Below are 24,348 nucleotides of genomic sequence, written 5' to 3' on the forward strand. Positions count from 1 at the left end.
CTTAGCTCCCGGTGTAACAGCCAGATCGAGAATGGAACGGGAAGTCGTATGTGCAACAACAATGCTGCCATCTGTGGCGGATTTCACGAACCAAAGTTCACAAAGCCAACAGGAAAATATGAGCAGTATCTTAATAAGATTCCTTTTAGAAAATGAGGTCCAAATACTTTTACAATCGCTTTTATAGGAGCTATTTCATGGCATAGTTTAACCATTCCGGTCTGAAGAATTGATAGTCGACGTACATCTTTATATAACTAATGTAAAGTTTGTTAGGTTATATTTTATATATTTATTTCTCAGTTATTATACCTTTCGTCAAAATACCGCATGTAATTTGAAGTGACTAGATGCACTCACATACAAGCTTGCTTTCGTGAGTGCTAGATTTCCTGGTTAATTAAGTGAATATTGTTAACACAGTGTAAAAAAATGGGAAATAAATTATCTCCCTTCATCGACGTCTTCATACCCGGGTCCGTGTTGCCCCATCGAGACCCGCCGCGCTCCTGGCTGTGAGAACCGAGCCTGCGTGCTCGCAGACTGACTGCTACCCACGCCTGGGGCAACAAGGCCTTGTCTCACGAGCCGTGTTGGTTCATTCAGTTTCATGTCAGCACTTCGAGTCGACGACTGTTTCTGTAGCTCTTTGGAAACTTCTTTGCGACCATGTCCAGAAGCGGGGTTCTCAGTTCACCTGTAGTTTTGGATCAGCTCTCTTTAGTATACACACATGGCTAGAGACAGGAAAAATTCGCGGATTCATTCGGCGATAAGCTAGAAGTAAAATACATATACCTTTCTGATGATTTTGCTATTGGCTTACTGTTCATCTGGACGAATCTCAACCAATTATAAACCTCCAACCAAAGATGGATCGAATCACAGACAAACCAGCTGAGACGACTTACAAGTCAGCAACCCGAGTGCACAGGGAAATGTGCAGTCTATCCTGAAGGCCATTGAAACCGCGAATTTTTTCGGTCTCTACACATGGCGTTAGTTGGGGAACCATCATTGTCAAGATTTATGGAAGGTGTACCATCGGCTGCGGGAAGGGGGGGGGGGGAGCCCTGATGATAGCGACGTTGAAAACTGCAGAGAACTTGATGGAACAAATACCATCGTCATCGGATATCTCGATGTCAACGACGCTAGGCTGAGCTGGAGGAGAAATAATCAGGCGCGGTTCCATCGGTCAATGAGTCTTTAAATCCTTCAGTGTCTTCAGCGGAGGAGACTTCGATGCCTACTTTGGTGAATCCACCAGCGGCGACCGAGCACCGATTCCCAAATAGTGTACAAAAACCACTTTATCAGTACATCAAATGTAATATACTATTTGGTCTCCAAGATAAATTAAGTTAAAGCGACATGATGAAGTCTGCACGGAACCAGGTGTCATAAACTCGAAGTACAACACACAATTGTAATGATACCTATGAACGTATGATGTAGCCAGTTCATTAAATACGGAAAACTGAAAAGGCACGTTAGGTTTTGCAAAGAGCTGGTTCATCAATATCAAACTGTCTATTCTGTGGCAAGATAAAAACTTCAACGAATCACTGCGCGGTCAAGAAAACTAATTTGATGTTAAAAAATTTATTTAATTAAATAAATTCTTGCGAGTCTTAAATTCATTTTTAATCGAAAAAAAGATCGAACCAAGGACAGATATCCTTCGAATAAATAGTTACATTTTCAAAAGTATTCTGTTCATAATTAGATTTTCAATATGGCAGCCAAAATATTTGACTATTTGGTGAGTAAACAAAACCAATTGCACACGCAGCCACGGTATCTATAGACCTTGTTCAGCCACAATGTAGAGGGGTGGATAGTATCCGAATACTTTTACTGCTAGCACCATCTGTTGACAGTTGGTCGTACTAACAACAACGACCAATTTAAAAAATTTAATGTACGTATCGTAGATGTAATAAATGTTGGCGATCAAAATACAAATTGTCATGAATTTGAAAACATTAATAATATATATAATAAGCACTAAACACCCCTATGAGCCTGGTTGTGGGGCGGGCAGGGACAGCTGTCCGTCTCGCGTCCAGGCGATGGATGGAGTCCCTGCAGGATCCTGGTAGTTACAATTGTCTAGACATGTGTTACGTGGCGACATAAACGATAACATTAAATAAACAATCAGCTACGTATATATATATGAATAAACCAGAAAGAAAAAATTAAAACCATAAATATACATAATGCTACATTTTAACAGTGAAGGAAAATTAATAATAAAAAATCGAATATATTTTAAAATAATAATGTACACACATTCGTGGAACGAGGCGAAAGTTCCTATAAATTACGTTGCATTAATCTAAGTGACACTTACTCACATATTGATCAACACAAATTCAAAAAAATATTTTTTTTTTTTTAGTATGTTATAGGCCTATAAATAATTATTTTTTTTTTTTGCAAAACTCCGTTCCCCCGGAGAAACCCCCGGAATGGCCACCGCATGGGGAGCCCAAGAAAAGAAACGGGCTCCCCATTTGGAAGCCACCTGGAAGGTTTTTTTCTGTTCCACCCACCGTTTCTTTGGTAGCCTGACTTGTTACAAGGGATTGTATTCCTACCAGAGAAAATGCCGCCATTTCGTCTGGGCAATCCGCCTTGGAGGAGCCGGGGCGCGAACCCGGGTCCTACAAGTCACAAGGCAGGCGCTCTACCCCAGAACCAGAGTGGTAGAGCGGATACTTGCAGTCTTCTTAACGGTGTTAGTATCACGCGCTCTCTGCAGTTTGATGTGTGTCAGTCACAAGTGCTTATTTATGGCAGTTAGGTAAGCAATCATTACACACAGGAAAAGTACATTTGATATGTTGAAAAAGTACGGAATTAAATTAGTAAAAAAGAACAAGCGAAGGAATATCTGAATAATATATAAATGATTTAAATGAATTTTTATAAAGTATCAATAAAAACTAAAGATATTAGTTTATTTTTTATTTATAAATTAACAATTTTATGTAATTATTTAATATTTTTTCACTAAACATAAAGGACAAAGCTAACCTGTATTTTTTTAAAAGTGGTATTGAATTTATACAACGTGTTTGTATATTATGTCTTTATCTCTCTTATATTTTTCTGTATTAATATACTACAACATATTCACTATTAAATTCAGTTATTATTTTTTTGTGTTGTGTTAAAACACGAAAATGTATGTAATGAAGAAAAGTAGTCTTAAAACTTGGTATTGAAATTAGGAGCATATTTATTTTGAATTAATATTTTGGGGTAATGAATTTTATTTGCATGAAAGATGTTATCTAAGTTACACACGGTGATTGAACATTGTCCAACTAGGAAATCTTTATGTAGTTTTGAAGCAATAAATTTTAGAGTTTCACCGAGACGAAGATTCTTTTCAAGTGTAAGAAATGTTAATGTCTTCACCTTCGAATGCATTTTATTCAGCTGAATTGTGTTGGGCACGAAATAGCAAAATAATAATAATAATAATTAGATTGAAAATCCAACAGTGCTTAACCTATGTACGCGAAATGCAATAATTGTTTGTAAAAAGTTCATTCTGGTTTAACAAGCCAGAACAGTTTATACATGCTATTAATTATTTAAAAAAACTAGCCTAATGGATCCCTTAGCTAAGTGCATGCATATTTGCGATGCATCCCTTCATGCGTTTCTAGTGACTGGACCCTACATTCATTGGCTTCGGAATCGGATAATTTTTGTTTGCATATAATATTACTTCAGATTTTTGGCATAATATACTTATTGGGGTATTTAGTGCTTAGTACACGTATTTTTAATGTTTTGAAATTCATAACAAAATTTGTATTTTGATCGCTAAAATTGATAACATCGTACGTAAATTAAAATTTTAAAATTGTGTCGTTTTTAATACGACCAACTGCCAACAGCTTGTGCTAGCAGTAAAGGTATCCATCCCTCAGAAATGCGTCCTCTACACTGTGTCTGCATTTCCTAAGGGATGTAGGGATATGTATGGGTTGCGGACGCACCCCTACGTATTCGGATACAGCTTATAGCTAGAAACAAGATTTAATGGTTTCACTTTCAGTCCAATTTAGTTTTTTAAAACAGAGGATTTCGTTGTTGTGGTCTAAACGCGATACAGCGCGAACGATAAAAGTAATTTGAGATAATAAGAGATTCACAATAAAACAATTTAATTTTTTTTGACGTCTTATAAATCGATGATCGCCGGCTGCACGCACGAAAAATCATGACTCGTTGTCACGTTCCGCCTGAGCCGAGCGTGCAAGCGAGAGCGCGGAACAAGGATAGAGAGGCACGATCGGGTTGAGACGCATCTATCTCTCTCCCACTCCATCGGCCGATGCGTCCGAGTAGAAGAGAGACAGCGGCAGCACACAACCTGCACGTGAACTGTTTTGTCAACTGTTTATAAATGACGTTATCACCTAAAATTATCGTCCGTAAACCGACTTTGCAGACAACCCCCTTTTTATTTTAAAATTGTTTACCTTGGTACACTGTTTTTTTTTGTCTGGAAATAACGACATTCGTTGATTTTAAAAAAGTAATATAACAATAATTATTTATTTACCATTTTTTTACACTTTGTTAACAATATTCACTTAATTAACCAGGAAATTTAGCACTCACGAAAGCCAGCTTGTATGTGAGTGCATCTAGTCACTTCAAATTACATGCGGTATTTTGACGATTGTAAACATTTGTAAATGTATAGTAACTGAGAAATAAATATATAAAATATAACCTAACAAACTTTACATTAGTTATATAAAGATGGAAGTTAAAAAGAGCAATTTATTAAAATTCAATATTATGTATAAACAAAAAAACGTATAAATTATAACATTGTTACATGAATAAATGAAAATATAATTAAATAAAAATTAGTATTTAAGTAAAGTACAGGTAAAAAGTTATAACAATATATAAAACCTACTTTAATACTAAAGCCATCTCTTCATCAGTTAAATTATGTAGCCAAATATTAACATACTAGCAGACCCGGCCACGCATTGCTGTGGCTGAGTAATCTAGAAAGGATTTAAAAGACAAAATTTAACACAGATTAACATAACGTTTTCAATTCTATTTTATTATTAAATTATAAATTATAACGACCATTAATCGAAATAAAACCATCCTATCTCTCAAGTTGGGAAAAAATTACACATGAATGCCAATTTTCATTGAAATCGGTTGACTTGGTGAAGAGTTCACTGGAAACAAACATCAGGACGCTGGATTTATATATATAAAGATTTTTTTTTCATTTGAAAATAATTTAAAGTTTTTAGTTTCGCAGGAAGAATAACAACAATTTTTGGAAACAATAATTCTAAAGATCTGTGAGACATTGTTTTGTGATATTGAGGGATGATAAGTTGAGAGGTAACTTGTATCTGAGTGTTGTCGTGGTACAGCTGGCGCGGGAGAAAGCTGCGCTACCCCCTCCAGGGAGGCCGGACCCGGGGGAGACGCGGAGGACGAGGATCGAGGATGCGGCCAGTCAGTGCGCAGCGCGGCTGCAGAGTGGTCGCACCAGGAGCCCAGCAGACATCACCCGCCATGCCGAGCCGGGGCCTCCTGCTGCTGCTGGCCGTGTGCTGCGCCGCCGCCGACCCCGACAAGGTAGCCAGCGCTCTCTCCTCGTTCGACCAGGGACCGCGGGTTCAATCACCTCCGGGACGAACTACACAGCTCCACGTGCACTCCGTCAAATGCCACCCGCTCGTCGGCTGCTGTCTTGTGAGACGTCCCAACGTAGCAGCCGGGTGATTCGATACAGCTTTGGATGGTCGGGTGTTTCTCATTGGCCCAGAGTCACCCATAGGTGAGTGACGAGCCAATAGCAGAGGCAGCACTGAGGTATAACTATTTGTATTTTTAGCCTATCGCGAAATGAATTCGCGAATTTTTCCGATCTCTACCTTCAACATGGTTCAGACAGTGATTATTACGGTAGTTTACAAAGTTCAGTTTGAATGAATAATGTTCGCAGGCTTTCACGGCCCGTTGTCTGAAGTAGCTTGGCTTCTGAGTTGTAGCCAAATACCAAGCCGAATAATTCACCGGACGTTTCGGTCGACATTGCAGTCGCCATCATCAGGGAGCAGTTACCTACTGTTACTACATGTATGTAACTGCTTCCTGATGACGGCGACTGCAATGACGACCGAAACGTCGGTGAATTATTCGCCAAGGACACGGCTACAACCCAGAAGCCAAGCTACTTCAGTTGAATGAAGTTATGCAAAAAAGTGAGAATTTGTTTCTTCCGCGAAAATATATTTCATTGAAATAATTGGGGATGGTAACACCTCACAAAGTTATATGAAAAATAATAATAAAGAAAACATTTAATTAAACATAATCCACACGCTCAGTGTTCAACCTTAAATACTTGCTCCAACTTCAAAGACATATTACACTGCAGGGAAGACTTTAAACGATAAGTCGTAGGTATATATATATATGTATATATATACACATATATACACAACCCAGAAGCCTGAGAAATGTATTGACCGCCAGCCAGTCTTGGCCGTGATCATTGTACTGACTTACAGGCGCGAAATGGTTCTTCCTTATTCGCAATTGCATTTTGTTTTCAGTGATATAAGGGCCCGCGGGCAAATAATTTACTCAGACACCCCTCCTCCCCCTACATTTAATGGTACACGTGATCTGTGCGTACTGCATAACTTGTAATGTTTATAGCGAATGATATCAGCAACATTATTGTATTTGAGTTTTATTATAAGAGTGAAACACGCTTTAAAAATACAAAAGTTTACTCCGATTCAAGGGAATTATCGTAGCCTTGAAACTGTAGAAAAAAATTTGACTTTACACCAGCACTTATTCACACGAATATATTTGGGCCTACTGTTTTGATTAATTCCGTAAAAATATATTCATGATTAAATTTTAATTCAAACGCACTTCGATGGAGGAGGATTCAAATGATTAATACGTGTGTCACAGTACTATGTTCAAATATAATTAAAATCCTGCCTGGGTAAAATAATAAACCAAACGGTAGAAGTACTCTATATTGAATTTCTAGTATAAACAGTTAAATATCTCCATGATTACATATCGATTTTGACACTCGTAACAGAAGAAATAATTTCGCATAAAATGAAAATAAATTTTTCATATTAGAAATAATTTATACGTACTTGAAATGAGATTCCATTTTAGAATACAATTAACAGCGCAATTTTGATTTCAACTTTCGACCAGGGATGTGACACGCTGAGAATATTTCTCTGTCGTGGCCGAGTGGATTATGAAAGTGCGGCTTGATGTAAGCTTTTGGACATACGCCATTGCTAAGCACATGTATGTCTGTAGAAGAAAACTACAAATAACCCAAAAGACAAAAACACAAATTAAGCAAACAATTGCTGTTGTCAACAGGATATAAACACCACATAATATTCCATAACAGGAATATGGTCAACAAACAAAGTAAAAACAAAGAAAAATGGACTAAGAGAACGAAAAACCCCCCACAAATGATGACAGCACAAAAATATTGAACCCAAAAAAATTCATCACAACAGTTGAAACGAGACAAAAACACGACAAAACGAAAAGACGAAACAAACACAATAGTTTTCCTAAACAGTAACACTAGCGACGTTTCGGGAACTGCTATCTGCTGCGGTCCTCAGGCAGAGACGCACATGGTACGAGAACACAGGTGCGGACACAAGCCCGGAAGCTGAACACGAGTACGTCCTCTCACGTGGTGTCTAACCCGCGGCCCTCCGCGGGGTCGCGGGCAGGTTTACCCGGGACTGCGCCCCTCGCACCCCCCGAGTGTGCACCCCGCTGGACGGATAGCCCCTCTCCCTTGAGCCCCCTTATGGGCCTTCACCTGACCCCCGCCTGGGTCCACCCGCCTCCACACACTTTGTCAGTACTGTACTACCTACAGTACAGTTCTCACCACTTATACTTACTTAATCCATTTGAAGTAGGTATAGAATCTTATAAAATTTTAATTTCTTTAAGAAGGCCTTAGCTGGGTCAAGCCCCTCCCAAACCGAAATATTGTATCCACCATTGCTTAAGGGGATTACACCTCGCCATGTTGAAAATTTTCCTTTGTTTTTGCAACTATGCTAACTGTTTAAATATTTATCCCAATTTTTTTTGGTACGTCAAGGCATAAATAATGTATCTCCACCTTTCATACCTTGTTGCAACCTCATCCATACGAACATTCCCTGGCCTGTAAGCGCCGGGTGGAAATAACTTATTATTTCACGTGGGCTACCACAACTATCACCCGTCCACAAATGTCGACTCCAACAAGTAGTTCAATGCCATGTCCACTCAAAACATTTCAAACGAAAAAGATTTATTGCAAGCGGTCTAAAATTATTTGAAATAAATTGCACGATGGCGGTACATGATTTCTGGTTTATTATGAGGAATAATCGGTATTTATTTTATCGTAAATTTTTATTTGGTTGGAACAAAAAAAAGGGGGCGGGGCAGGGTAGTCGTGTGCGCCCACATCCGTAGCGCAGTCGAATGCACGCAGGTACCCCCTAAGGTACCGTCGTTGATTCGTAGTTGTCTAAAGTATCACTATTCAAACTCGCCAAAATTAACTTTAAAGTCAGTTTACGGTCGATAGTTTAACGTGACAACGTCATATCAAAACATTGATGAAATGATTGCATACTTTTATGAATAAAATTGAATCATTTTTATTTAATCATCACTGTTTTGTATGGATACAAAGAAGGAGTGAACAGAAATCTACAATTTAATTGATAAATTTACTTTTATTTGCACTCATTAATTCAAATATGTTTATTGCTTTAACGAAGAGATTATTTTAACTATAACTTTTATACATGTTTGCTATTTAACTTCTTCCAATCTGTGTTATTCTGTTAAGGATAGGACGATGATAGGAAAAGTAGGAAACGAATAGGAGTGTTTAAAGTTTAATGTGTTTCGAAAAAGTCAAATCGATGGTTGTTCCAATCGAGTGGAAGAGAGATAAATGCGGCGCAAGCGTACAATGAGCGTAATGGGACACAGCGTAACGGGACAGTGTGCGTAACGGGACAATTTTTCGTGCGTGCAGCCGGCGTTCATCGATTTATTAGACGTTGTCACGTCAAAAAATGAAAATGAAATAACACAAACTCCGAAGAGTCACTGGCCTCCCACCGAGGCTAGCAGTATTCGTTCTCCGGCCGTGTAGCACCTGTCACTCTCAAGTGGGGATATGGTGGGCGTGGCCAGGCACCGGTTGCTTTTCTCGGGGTTATCCCACCCAATTTCATCAATTATCCATTGTCATTTCTATTCACCCTGATTTCGACACGACGCTAAACTCAATCCACTACAGTCTATTTATTTTTTTTGGATTTAAATTTCATCCTGTCTCAGTTTAAGTGGGGGAGAATTTTGTAACAATTATTACTTCAAATATAAAATCTCCTGCTTCTCTGATCTCACTGATAGTTATTATTGTGGGTTTTTTTTTGTGCGAGGTTCCTAACGTACATTTTTCGTTGGGGAATTCTCACAAAATATGTTCTACGTTGATTGCTCATTATATTCCGCGTGAAGACCTGTTCCTGATGAGTTTTTTTTGCGACGCGTGACGTAATATTGTAACCCAAGATGACTGGATTGAAGAATATCATAAACACCTGGGCAGGTTAGACATTATTTTTTTTCAACATAGCCTGAAATGTAAATATCATAACAATTTATTGTTTCTGAAATTTTTCCAAAAAAAGAATGATTTGGAATAAATTAGTTTATTGAGTGTAAGATGGCTGTATATTTTATATATGTTTTCTAAATATCTAAAATTTCTAATAACTTTAATAATTTTAAATGGTTTCATTTGGAAAACCCCACAATTTTTTGAATATGAAATTATCGAACGTGATAGGGAAAAAATATATTCTTGAATGACCTATACAAAGAATTCTAATATTTAAAATTTTATCATTAATTGAGACCCGTTGTTGTAAATCCTCAATCAATGAGTTCAACTTGAAATTACCTGTTTTATTTTAAACTTATTTTAAATAAAATAAAAATCTAAAATTCGTTTTTGTATAAATTTTTAATATTTTGGTTGGAAAAGTAAGCATAAACATGCCTTTCTGTGTTCAACTATTAATAAAAGGCAATCTCAATGGAGTAAGGGGCGGAATAAAAAGAAGCCATATTTTTTTCAACAATTATTATATAGGAAAACATTTTACATTTGTTACAGCAATTTTTATAAAACATTTTTTGTTTAATATTGAAAATATTTTTCTTTAAGGAAAATATACCACATTAAAATTTTTACAGAAATTATATCAGTGTCTACTGGCAGTATTATTAGAGTTGTCATTTACAAAAAAAATAACTAATTAAATACCTAACGACAATGACTAAATAGGAAAAATGTATTTGTTAATTTGTTTTAATTATTAACTTTACTTTAACGAAGTCGAATTTTGAAAATCAAACCGGAGAAATGTTTTATGGACTTACATCTGTTAAAGTTAAAATGGCGTCATTCGGTTTCGTTGTCCCCCTCCTTCATTGTTATCGATATATTTCTTATAAATATTTAGTTACAGGGAATTGTTTTCTTTCACTTGCCAGGAAGGTTCTCTTTTAGCCAGTACGCCGTTGCACTGCGCTATGTATCACACAAAGTTATATTTAATACCACCTCGAGTAGTTTGACAGATGGTGGAAGAATTTCTTAACAGAGAGAGGCAAAGTAAAACGTTTGAACAATGTATTTTTCTTCTTTCATAAAAAAACAATAATTTAAAAAAAGTTTTGCGCTTTATTTTAAGGACCTAGACACGTTTATTCGCTCCTGGATGGTAGAGGTGCTTTTTCCTTGGCTCGAGACTACTAACTAGTGTTTGCGGTTTTGGTTTTCAGTCGTTGGCTGGCTGGAAGAATCTTCCTGTTTCACATCACGAATCTTGTTAAAAGATTTATTAGAATTGTAAGCTTGTTGCTAGATTATGTTGCGGTTTTTATGTTCTCTTGTCATATTAATCGTTTCATTATTATAATACTACTAGAATAATATATATTTTAAAAATACAATTCAATATAATATAGACTGAATAGTTCTATAGAATACGTTTTGATTGTGTAATGAAAATTTATTATCAAATTTCAATCGACTGGTAAACTAAAGAATAAAAATGTTTAATTCTTTTGCAGAACTTCTACTAGAGTATAATCAGTCTAAAATTAATGAAATGCATTTTATAATTCAATAAGTTAGATGCACCAAACTACTGTGTGTTCAATGCCTCATTTATTTTTAGACAATGATAATAATAAAAATACTTGTATTTATTTATTTGTTTATTTATTTAAGTTCCAGCCGAACAGTGTTTGCAAACATGAACAGGAAGGCAAGCACTGCAATAATAATAATAATAATAATAATACATAATTTGTAATGATATAAATATAATAATAAAAACCTTTTCTCATAAAAAAACTTCTACTTGTATGCAGTCTTTGGTGGCTGTATAACATCAGTGAGAGTTAAACAAACATACAGTAAGTTTAGTTGATGTAATAATATAAAAGCTAATATTTTATGATTTATATAATTTTAAGATGAAACAATCGCAGTTTAAGAAGATAAATAATTAATAAGATACATATTTTCTACACACTACAAAAGTAAAATATATAAATGACTGTAACTACACATGTTTAAATTATTCAATTTCTCGGACTAATCTTTAGATCGTCAGTAGAACATAAAGACATATTCGCATTATAATAAAATAATCCAACTCTTGGTTGTCTACAATTACTAAATATCATGTCATATCTAAAGTTTGTTTTTAGTATGTTATTATTCATGTAGATTCACAACAGGTAGTACAGCAAAACAGCACTAAAGCAGCCAGAACTGTTGAAAACGTATTATTTTGGTTGCATAAAAATGATGTTTACATTTTATAACGTTACAAAATATGGTACATTATACATACACTTATTTGATAGGTGTTATTACTGTTAATTAGCAACTCTTAGTGATAGTATAATACAATAAATAATTTCCTTGAAAACGTAGCACTTTCAACTTTTATCGTTGCATTTATTTGAAATCAGATTATAATTTAGTATATATAGCATTAACTTTATGTAGCCAAAAAAAGTTCTTAAATAGTCCCGTTATTAAACCTGGGAAGTAAAAGTGTCAACTAAAAACAAATGTACAGTTTCAAAAGAGAAGATAATTAGTTGACTTATTTTAAATTATAACATTAAGATAGGCTACCTGTAAGGTCTCATTAGAACGGTCTCGGTTGATGTGGCGAGAGTTGTTTTGGTTTGTTGAATCCTCTGTGGTTACGAGGAGTTGCACCCAGTCTGAACTTCATCGCAGTGGCCAGAAGACCCGAGGAAGAGGCCTTGTAACAGGACCTCCGGACACGCTAAATATAACTCCACACAGGAACATTAACACTGCTGTTATTCCGCTAATAGAGGAAAGCGGGCCTCGCTGTATTCTCGAAACGTCTCGTTATTAATGATGATTGCTTCCTTTTAGGTGGATTTGGAGGAAAGACTGGCTGTTTTCCTTTCCAGACCGGTTCGCCATGTAACGTCATTAGGAGCGAGAAGTTGTAAACCAGCTCGATTAGCAGAGCGAGGAACGTGTGCGGGTTGATTGATTCCTCTGAAACACGCCATGCATCCTCAGCTGCGGAAAAAAAGTCTTTCAACATTTAAAGTACTTTTTTTTAATTCGAGTATTACATTCGCAAAGATGTAAACAATATTAGCTGTAGGCTTACGAAAATATCAACACGATGTGTTCAGAAGATCTAGCTATCTGTTCAAGGACCGTCTGTTGTAGCAGCTTGTTTTCATTCCTAGATAGTCTCTGAGTTATACAGTTACTCTACTATGTGCTGCCTTTTCTGTGCCCCAGAGCAATGAACAAACACGTCGGTGAAGGTGACTGCTGGAGAAACCCAGGACCCACTGTTGCACACACATGAATGTCACACAAGTAACAATTATTTTGGATTGGAGGATTTTCGCGTCCAGTAACTAAACACATGGGCTATTGTGGCATCCGGGTTGAAAACACGCCTACCCTTCATGACAGCTGCTCCAAAGTGGATCGAAACTTCAGGATATAATTGCCAAGAGGAGTGACCCAATCCAGCTAATATGGTTATTTGTTTTGATGGAAAAATTTCACATATTTGTGAGCACAAGCATTAGAGCGTTTATTCACATATTAGTGTGCATATGCACTAGCGTGTTTATTCATATACTAGTGTGCATATATACTAGCGTGTTTATATCAAGGCATATGAAAACTTAAGTAAAATCAATAAGTCTTGTAGTTAATGTAGTTTTTACTCAGAAGAGAGCGAAAGCTACTGATGAAATAAATGCCACATTTGTGGTGAAATTTTATTTAGTGAAACATTTTGATGACATGGATTTTTTTGTTCAATTTACACTTTCACGTCATTCATTTGCACTAGAATATCACAAACATACGAGTTTACCTGATTCATGTTTTACAGGCCTAACGGTTTACGTCACTTTATCGCAACCTTTATCTTTCTTGCTGCCATCTGCTTGCGTTTATGACATCTCAGAAACCAGCACCACGTGTCCAAGAAAATATTCTCTCCCTCGACTTTTGTAAATGAAACAAACCTCCCTACACTGAAAATAAAACATTAATTTTAATAAAATCTAATTGAATCCTTTCCTGTCTAATTGTGTCCTTTCCGTGAGCCCTCTTTTCTCTGGGAACTATTATAACCTTAAGTATTTGCAAAAGAAAATGGCCCATGGTCCTGCAAAGTCCAGGGCCACCAGTGAATAATACAGTACTGATTGTGACCAGGTGAATGTCTACTGATATTTGATAGTCCTTCTAATTTACTAACCAATAAATAGTTGACACTTTGTTTCACTAATGTTTAGTCGATAAGGTTTGGAACGCCAGCTCTGGGACGAGACTTGTGAGTTCCTCGCGCATGAAACACCCGGGTGTGGTCCGCAGGCGAGGGTTCTGGCCGCGGTGATGACCGTCGCTTACACAAGGCGCAGCGAGCTGAGCTGGGATTCTGACCACGAGTCAGCACCTGAGCCCGCAGTCTCATGTCTGGTCCACTCACCCGGCACTCTGCACAGTGACAGATCCGCGTGGAGGTTCAGGACGAGGCCGCGTCATAGAAGGCCTGAATCAGGACCCAGTTCATACGTTTTTAGTTTTAACACAATATTGCATTTTAATAAATTGCTCTTTTTAACTTTCATCTTTATATAACTAATGTAAAGTTTCTTAGGTTATATTTTTTATACTTATTCCTCAGTTATTATACATTTACAAATGTTTACAATCGTCAAAATACCGCATGTAATTTGAAGTGACTAGATGCGCTCACATACAAGCTTGCTTTCGTGAATGCTAAATATCCTGGTTAACTAAGTGAATATTGTTAACAAAGTGTAAAAACATGGGAAATAAATTATTATTATAGTTCATTCGACGCAAAGGCTTCTTTCTCGCAGTGGACGTAACACGAAGAATAAATGCAAACACACTAAACAACTATACATGACAATTTAATCATTATTGTGCGAAAAATCTGCAGTTGTTGTAACACCATTTCCATAGATGGCAGATTATATCGCTCTGTCAAAGTAATAAGGCCACAAGTCAAAAGTTTCAATTTTCAGGAGAGCATTATTCAAAAAGGTGAAATGGATACAAAGAAAATCTATTCTGATTTAATTCAAGCACGTTCACCCTCTTCGCCGATGTCACACTTCCCTTCACTCGCAGAACTCCTGGAACTCCAGCGGTGGCCGGCGGCGCTGCTTATATACCCGTGGCGTCCTTCCCGAACGAACGAGAGCGGCTGTGACGTGTCGCGTCATCCTCGGGGTCGACACGACGCCCGAAAAGTCCAGAAAGGCGGCGTCTATTCGCGCCACTCCGCGCGGAGGCCTCGGCCACTAGAAGTGCCAGTGACAATAGTCCGAGGCATGTGGGCGAGCGGGGAGCGGAGGGGGATGGCTAGCCAGACCCTTGTGGCATGCGTGACGTCAGCGCCCGTGCGGGGCCGCAGCCAGACTCACTGGAAGGCCCGCATCGCCGCCTTACCTCCCAGCACGCAAAATATAAGAGTGAATTGGTTGCTATCACACATACTGTTGAAATTACAAGAGAAAAACTAAGATAAATGGGAAAATAGAGGAAATTTTGTTCGATAACTCTAGATTCGGATTCAGCAGCCCAAAAAACACGGAGAATGATAATAAAACAAAATACTGGAATTTTGTTTCGACGTAAAAACCACCTGTTGCCTGTATTACTTACAGTCTTGTGGCGGTACGAAGGGGGGAGCAGAGTTTTTGCCCCTTGGAAGGGCAGCCCTTCAGGATTTTTCTGGCAATGGTTTGTTTGTACAGCGACTGGAAGGGCAGCCCATCCAGTTTCTGAAAACATGATTCTTTAAGTGTTTAAATAATCCTGAAAACTTGTTCCTTGGAAGGGCAGCCCACCAGGATATCTTTAACAGTGGTGGTTTTGAAAGGTTGTCTGAATTGTTGTCCCTTGGATGGGCAGCCCTTCAGGATTTTTCTGACAGTGGTTATTTTAGGTTAGGTTAGGTTAGGTTAGATCACTTCACAAACTAACAACTGTCAGAAAAATCCTGAAGTGCTGCCCTTCCAAGGGGCAGCATTTCAGTCGCCCCTTACGAAGCAGGGAGGACTGGCAGAGGGTGTTGTCCGGTGCAGGGTTGGGGAGGGGGGAGGGGGGGGGTGACCTTGAGAGCCTGCACGTGGCCGGGAGAAGGCGCTTTCGCGGCGCCTCGTGGCGTGTCTGGCCGCGACACTTGGGCGACCTTGGGCGACGAACACCTCGTGGGCCGCTTTCCTCCGGCGACACGCCATCTGGCGCCGTCAGCTCGAACCTGCGGCAGTCACTGGCGGACACGGGCATTTTTTTGGAGGGGGGGGGGGGCGGCATGGATAAAAAAAAATTGGTTGTCTGTAAAGTCGGTTTACCGACGGTAGTTTGACGTGACAACGTCATAACAAAACATTGATGAAATGATTGCATAATTTTATGAATAAAATTGAATAATTTTTATTGAATTATCACTATTTTGTATGGATACAAAGAAGGAGTGAAATGAAATCTACAATTTAATTGATAAATTTACTTTTATTTGCACTCATTAATTCAATTATGTTTATTACTTTAACGAAGAGATTATTTTAACTATAACGTTTGTATATGTTTGCTATTTAACTTCTTCCAATCTGTGTTATTCTTTTAAGGATAGGACGATGATAGGAAAAGTAGGAAACGAATGTGAGTGTTTCAAGTTTAATGTGCCTCGAAAAAGTCAAATCAATGGTTGTTCCAATCGAGTGGAAGAGAGATACATGCGGCGCAAGCGTACAATGAGCGTAACGGGACACAGTGTAACGGGACGATATGCGTAACGGGAAAATGAGTAATCCTTTTTCGTGCGTGCAGCCTGCGTTCATCATTTATTAGACGTTGTCACGTCAAAAAATTGAAAAAATAATTTAACTCGCGCATTAAAAAAAAACTAACTTTACGATTAACACTAATACACTGGCATTTGAGCCTACGCTAGTAGTCGTTGGCGATGTGGTTTCTCACAGAGGAACACACTCTCTTCACTGATAATGTCCAAAAAAAATTTCGTAACTTCGTGGGGAAGGGAGAAGAATATATCACCCCCTATCCCCCCTTCTCGGTATCTGCCACTGAAATTACTGGAATATCACAGGGAAACTTCCGGAACTGCTCCATAAAGATCCAAAATGTAGCAGTTTCAACAATTTTTCAACAAAGCAGATAAATGTTTTTGACGTGTAACATCTCAGCTCTCGGTATACGGTATTTGGTAGGAGTAATTTCGTGAATGGAACGGAAGTCGCATGGAACGGAAATTTGTAACCACGGTGCTGCCATCTGTGGCGGATGGCGCGAACCAATGTTCACAAAGTTAAAAGTAAACTTAATGTTATTAATGTTGAGTGAATTTTTACAAAATGGGCAGTATTTAAATAAAATTATTGTTGAAAATCAAGTCAAAGCTGGGGGTTTGTTATTTTTTTAAAGTATTTTTTCGCTATAATATATAGTTATCATTATATAATGTAAAAATTTCAGTTTGCAAATGGAATGATTCGATAGTCGACGAAGCTGCTCCGGCAGCGAATTCTAGCGGCGGGTGCGGAAACTACATGTGATCCGCGTCCAGAAATGAAGTTGAAAACAATTGAGGCCGGGACCCATCAGAGTCCCAACTCCCACTGCAAGCATAAACTTAACGTCTCGTGACCATACACGGTCACACAATTTTCGTATATTTATCACGCTCGGCATTATTTTAAAGAATTATTCGTTAAATCTATTTTCGGGGATTCGTATTACAAGCGTGTTTGCAACATGAAAACACATCAAATTGCACGTTAATGTCACCGAGGTTAGATGTTGCTCATCTCTGGAGAGTAGACCACTGAAAAACTCGTCCACATTTGCCTTCGTGAAGGTGTAGATCGTACATCCGGAGATCTTCCAAGCCATTAATATAGTGTATTATCACAGTAATGCAAATGCACCAGTCCGAAGATATTTTATAAAAATGAAATATTTTGCTCATTCCAGTAACATTGCACGCTCGATGCCATGGAAGCAGGAAAAAATTTCTGATCTCTGTCGCGTCCGCTGTTTTTAGTCCCTGTAACGCGGCAGGCCAGCCCGCAGAGCTCCTGTGATTCCAGCTCAGACAATGTGCTCTGTTTCTCTGCACGCGCTGTGGCGGGCTCTCGGAGCCGCCATCGACACGGAGGTAATTGCAATCGGCGGCGCACGAGAAAGCTGCCGCTGGAGGCAACTGTGGAACATCGACGTGGTTCATTGCCACATCGCGGCACGACGATAGACTCTGGCGACCAACTGCGCCAGTCAGCCCTCCTCTGCAGCCTGGCGGGGTGTGGGAGGGGGAACAACCTCCTATCACACCTCACATTCGGTCGATAACAGGAACCAATTTCGTCCGCTCATTAAAAAATTGCTTGTCTGTAAAGTCGGTTTATGGACGATAGTTTAACGTGCCAACGTCATAACAAAACATTTATTAAATGATTGCATACTTTATGAATAAACTTGAATCATTTTTATTTTAATAATAAAAGAATAAATACTTGAAATTATACTAGTAATCAGATTTTTAAAATGCAAGAATAATTAGCCTTTATTGCCGAAATTTTTGTTGTAATAAGCAATGAAAACCACATTAACTTTTCACTTCACTTTATAAACAGTCGAGTGGAAGAGAGGAAGAGAGATAGATGCGGCGCGAGCGTACAATGAGCGTAACGGGATACAGCGTAACGGAACAATGTGCGTAACGGGACACTTTTTCGTACGTGCAGCCGGCGTTCATCGATTTATTAGACGTTGTCACGTCAAAAACACAATCAACCCCCCCCCCCCTCCCCGGGCCAAACTTTCAACCATTTCCCATCTCCGCGTACAGAGCGAAAGAAAGTTGAATAAAATCGCAACTCTCAATTCGCGGCGGCTTCTGCAGCTGATGACGAGCCACAGAAAAAAAACAAAAAAAAAACAAGTGTCTTTGTTTCAAAAAAAAATTCTTGTCACAAGTCCAAAACTATTACCAAACATTTGTCTCTATATATGTATGAATGGTGAAAAGTTCCGCACACAAACACAAGACTAGTAGCAGTCCCGAACAGGCTAGCTTTAATAGTATAGCGCTGTTGTGGTATTTGTCCTGTGGCCACGCCACAGTAATATGCTGCTAGCAATTTTTGACGTAATTTATTCTACACCTTTTTTTATCAATTTTTTAAATTGTATATTACAAATTTTTTAGGCAGTCCAAATTTCAGTTAGTTAACTTTACTTTTTGCTCTGCTTTTATATTTAGTTTCCGTATCGTTCTCAGGAGTTACACTGTTGATTTATTTAATTTCGCGAGTTTTTGAAATGAACCTTTTTGACGCGGATCTCCAAACCAGGTAGCGACGAGGTGGTATGTAGCCTCGGCAGGTAGTGTGGTGACAGTCACAGCGGCACGGGGGGGGGGGGGGGGGGGGGACGCACTGTGCCGTGTGGTGTCCGGGCACAGACGTGACACAGCCTGCGGTGTCTGTGTCCGGAGGAGCGCCTGTCGCAAGCCGCGCAGACGCGCGGACACGAGATCTCGCCACTTCACACGTGTGTCTCGCAACGAGAAAGTCGCCGTAAACAAACCGCAGCGAGGCGAGAGCGCTGCGCAGAGACACCCCCTCCTCCGCCAAAATACCCCGTCACCATAGAGCGGTATCCAGAACCAACCACACCTTTCAAGTAAGTTGGATCTGTTTTTGTAAAAATTCAATTTTAATTTACATATAATATAAATAAAATTATTTTTTTAGTACCAATTTGCTGCACATTTTTTTTTTTACTTCTCATTACGTCATAAAGTGGCTATTATTTTGTTTCAAATAGTGTACTTCCCACAAGCCCCTCCCTAGACGCGAGGCCGGATCCGCCACTGGATACTCCTGCGTCAGGAGCTCGACTCTTTGCGGCCACAAGCCACTGCGTCTGCGCGCCATCCTCGCTTGTCATCCTTGGCTTTGTCTGTTCGTGGCTGTGTTGGCCGAGGTTGTTTTCTTTATTCATTCACCGTCATTCTCATCGTTGTCGGCCCACTTGTCCGTCTCTGCTGTGACTGATAAATTATTTTTTTTCTTATTGCTCCCACGGAAAATCTCTGTACTGTCCAAGATTTTAACTTTTGACCTAGACTGATTTTGGCTTATTTTCATAGTGTTTGCATACTCATCTGTTATGTGCGTTATTGGTTTGGTTTCTTATGAGACTCAGTGTAACCAGAAATGGCGTATGTATTTTAAAAAACACATGTGAGCGAGTCCTTCATTACTCGTCAGAGATGTAAAACTGTAACCTCGGTAGCAGGCAAACTCACGAGTTCTCATTTTGCGAATATACATATAATACGAAAATAACACATAATTTAACCTATTATTTTTTTAAAAAAAATGCCTAGCGTGATAATTACATACGCAAATTGTGTATTCAACTACCTACATTTATTGACGCGAATCCCACGTAGTTTCCTCACTTACCGTTAGAATTAAAACTGGACTGCCCGCTCCTGATAGGTTTCACTTAGAAATAAGCTAGTAGGCGTGTCGGCAAAACGGCGGACTCGCTTTCAGAAGTCCTAGGGATCAAATTCCGGGACCTCCCTCCTAATTTTTATTTTTCGGTATTTTTTTCGAAATATCCTTAGTGAAATGATGAGATGGTTCCTTAATATAAACCGTGGGCGATTCCTTCCTCAGTTTCCATAACACTCGTGGTGTGTGTCCACTTATATGTGTCATGTGACTTGCCTCAAAGTGACTGTTCCTAAAAAAAATAGCGCCAAACATCCTTCTGCTGCTGTTGTTTCTGTCCAAGTTTAATACGGATTTAATACAATTTTTTGAACATACGCCATTACAGTTTGGCCTGTTTGTAGTGGGGAAAAAAAATCAGGAATGCAAAATAAGAAATAAAATTGAAAATATAAACCCACAGAGAACAAGTCTAAATAATTCAGCTGAAGTCAAACAGATGTTTCCAACAATAAACCTGCGCAGGTATTATAGGACAGAACCGACGAACACAGTAGATTATATTTAGGCTTGTTCTCTATTGATTTATGCTTTCATTTTTATTTCTTATTTTTCATTATTGATTTTTTTATGACAAACAGTGCAAAACTGCAATTGTGTATGTCCAAAAAATTTTACAAAAGCAAAATCCCCCATTGCAAGAGTCATCTAAAGAACGTTCACAAGGATCGCAGACTTTCGTGACGATTGTCGGATTGCTTCGATTGTGTGTTCTAGCCGCCTCGAAAGCGACGATTTCATTGAAGTTACGGTCGCATTGCAGTCACCATCTTCAGGATAGCAGTTACCCTGTAGATGGTGACTGGAATTTCAGCTGAAACGTCGGTGAAATCTTCGCTGGAACACACAGGTCAAGCAACTCCTGTCAGATGTTATCTGTCTCTTGCAAGTGTCGGTTGGGTGACAGGTACGACTGGTGCTGCTTTAGAGAGCTGTCCGCCAACTGGACGCAAAAAAAAAATCAAAAAATAAATTTCAAAGCAGTCATGGACTGCCTACAGAAGTGAAAACTTAAAAATATAAAAAATAGTTGTTATTATTGGATATCCAAATTGATTGTTTCATATTAAATTAAAAACCTGTAAATCAAAGTGACTATTATTAATATTAAAAATAGAATTAAGAAAATACAAATATAATTTGGAATAAGAAATACTAACTTAGTAAAATATAATTGTGTAACATAAGAAAATATTTTTTTTGAAAAAAATCAGAGACTTTAAAACGAAAAAAAATATTATCACACTACAAATTTGTTTTATCACGTTAATAAAATAACTCCTAAATTACTATACAATACGCATTGAATAGTAATTGTAGGTATTAAAAATATAAATAACGATGTTCTTAATTTTTAGGTTATATTGCTACAAAGACTCCGTTTTCTTCGTTATTCAAACTATATATCTATATGAGAATATTAATTTATTTTACACTCACTTTTTACAGCACAGTAATAGTATACATAAGATTTAAAATAAAAATTGAACAAAAACACAATTTGAACACTAACAGGAACAGATATAGTGTTATCGTTAACACGTCACGTGACCATGTCGATGACGACTGCCATGAATTTACTCCCTATCCAAACCTTCCCATGGAAGTTTTCACTTCAAAAACGAGTTGGGGGTTTGCGATTTCGCAGGAAAGCCATCTCCAGGAACACACAGATGCTTGAGCACTTCAGTGAGGCACTGTGCGACCCAAGAGTTCTCCCCCCGAGACAGCTGAGACGAGTGCACTCCTGGGGAGATTGTGGTCAGGAGCGAAGCAACTGCTATCCCTTCGCCACAGCTGGTTCAAAATATGCGTTTCGCGGCTCCATTTCATTTAAGGCATTTTCTTGTAAACTTACCACGTTGGCTCTCTTGTATTTTACGTTTGGTCACAGCATTTCACCAAATGTTTTCTAAGTGCTATCTAATAGCGGTATAAAACCACGAAAGTGTTTATAACTATGATAAATTGCGTGACATTTTGCAGCTAGAAAATACATTTAAATAAATAATTGGTGAGCAAATTAATGATCAATTGCAAAAAAAACTATTGTGATGAATGTACAGGAATATCCCTTGAGAACGAAAATACGAACATGGCGCAGACTTAAGAAAGGTGAATTTTCTAGAGCTCGGCGACTGTTTTATAACGCAAAATGACCCGCAAATACTAATATCATGATGACTTTCGCTTTGCAAACGTTTTTTCTCTTCAGCAAGTTATGTATACAGTGGCTGTAACAGCTCATGTGCTTCAAGCTCATGTCATGAGGCAGGATGTGATGGCTCGTGGTTCGTCCCAAAACTGCGGGAAGACTCATGATTTATGACCACTGAGTCGCCACCAAAATGTCTAAGATGTTACTATAACCTTGACGGCTCAGTTATCTTAACACTTCTAATAAGTAAACGGATTGTCCCTTACATGAGGTTACTGAAAAAAGTTGGTGACTAACAAAAACACAAGTATTTTTCTGTCAAAAATGAGACAAAATTGTACTTGTGCCAAAATTTTGTCCATGTCTGAAACATCTGTAACAAGTATGCTTTGCACTTCCTGGTTTGTTTTAGACACACAAACCTACCTCTTCTTCGTGGTTATTACAGAACACTACATATATTTCAGAACTGGACTTACCAAAATTTCCAAATACCCCATGATTGTTTAGCTCTGAAAACATTCCGAACCGTTAAATGAGTGTGGTTACATTGTAATTTGTTTTTAAATTTAGTTTAGTGAAGAAGACGACAGTCTCTGACCATAAGTTGCACATAGTATGAAAACACCTCCTTTTTAAATCAGTTAACCTTTCATGTGAATTGATGAAGTGTTTGAAACAACTGTTTTGCTTCTTCCTTAGTACAGCTTCATGACTATAGGGTGCTTGATATGGCATATTCACAGGGCCAGACACTCACAATAGTTCCTAAAAAATAAATGGAACTAGCGCGTGATCCTGACATGGGCCTACCTTCCTCAGTTCTGTGCAAAAACTGCTGTCAAAAACAACTTTGGAATGTTCAGATTAGAAAATACGATTTTCTACTACAGAGAAAATGTTAAGGTGATTGTTATTCACCTGCTAGTATTTTTTTAAAATTTAGTGCGTATTACACTGTACTCTTGTTTAAAGTTTGTTTTCCATATTATTGGTAAAAGTTTTTCATTAGTTTAGCTTAGTTGTGTGTGTTTTAAATATTTTTCTATTCTTCGTAAAACTTTAGATAAGCCCATAATTTTTCCATATAGCTTAAGAACTGTAGGATGTGCATGAATGAAGAATTTCTGCGGTGTCTGACGCGAAGATGCCAATGGAAAAATTTTATTTTGTCGTCACGATCACTGCCGTCTTCGTAACTCCACTTAATGACGTAACTCGGACTGCGATGGAGTAGAGAACCGCGTGATTCAACAGAATACAGGCTGCCGACTTTCACGAGAGCACAAATAACGCTAACCGCGGGTTCAGGAGGAGTAAGCTGTGCAATTATAATTATTCTAAGGATTGGAAAACAAACTACTGCAACAAACAAACACGCAGCCGGGGCAGAAGCGAATCCGCGCAGACCTAAGTACGGAGGCTTGAAACCGCAGGAATTACCTCCCTCCACTGCGGCTATTGTCAGCGCCTGAGCGCGGGTTCGCGACGGGACAGAAGGTAAACACTGCAGGCCTTCTCGCTTCAAGGTCGCGGAGTGCCTGTTCCTCGTTAACCGCAGCTGGGGTGAGTCTGTGGTTGCTGCCCGGAGACAGAGTCATCGGGCGGACGATCACTGAAGACCTTTCAATAAAGCCCTACTCTGTCACGCATCTCAATGAAGTCACGGACTTTTCCTTCAAAGAATACGGCGCCTAACATCAGCGGATGGTTGTTTGAAGTTCCAGATTGCTGGATCTTCGCAGCACGCGGCCAAGTTAAGCGCGGAAGTCACTAACATCACTTAACATGAAGTTGGTGGGGACGTGAAGAGTTTGGATCGTAAAAAACCGGCTCTGAATGTCACGTGTCTTTGGTCCATGCCAGTAAGTTCTGCTGACATGTCGGTGCTCGAGCAT

General features: G+C 38.6%; 1 protein-coding gene across 1 annotated transcript in view; it reads left to right on the forward strand.

Moving 5' to 3' along the window:
• The first annotated feature begins 5,517 nt into the window (after positions 1-5,517).
• The window catches only part of LOC134533365 (uncharacterized), a 59,464-nt gene continuing 40,633 nt past the window's right edge, over positions 5,518-24,348 (forward strand). Inside the window, exon 1 of the mRNA XM_063370884.1 lies at positions 5,518-5,649. Coding sequence (XP_063226954.1) covers positions 5,518-5,649 — 132 coding nt within the window. The remainder of the gene's footprint in view (positions 5,650-24,348) is intronic.

This window comes from Bacillus rossius, chromosome 6 (genome assembly GCF_032445375.1).
Source record: "Bacillus rossius redtenbacheri isolate Brsri chromosome 6, Brsri_v3, whole genome shotgun sequence".
Lineage (NCBI taxonomy): Eukaryota > Metazoa > Arthropoda > Insecta > Phasmatodea > Bacillidae > Bacillus > Bacillus rossius.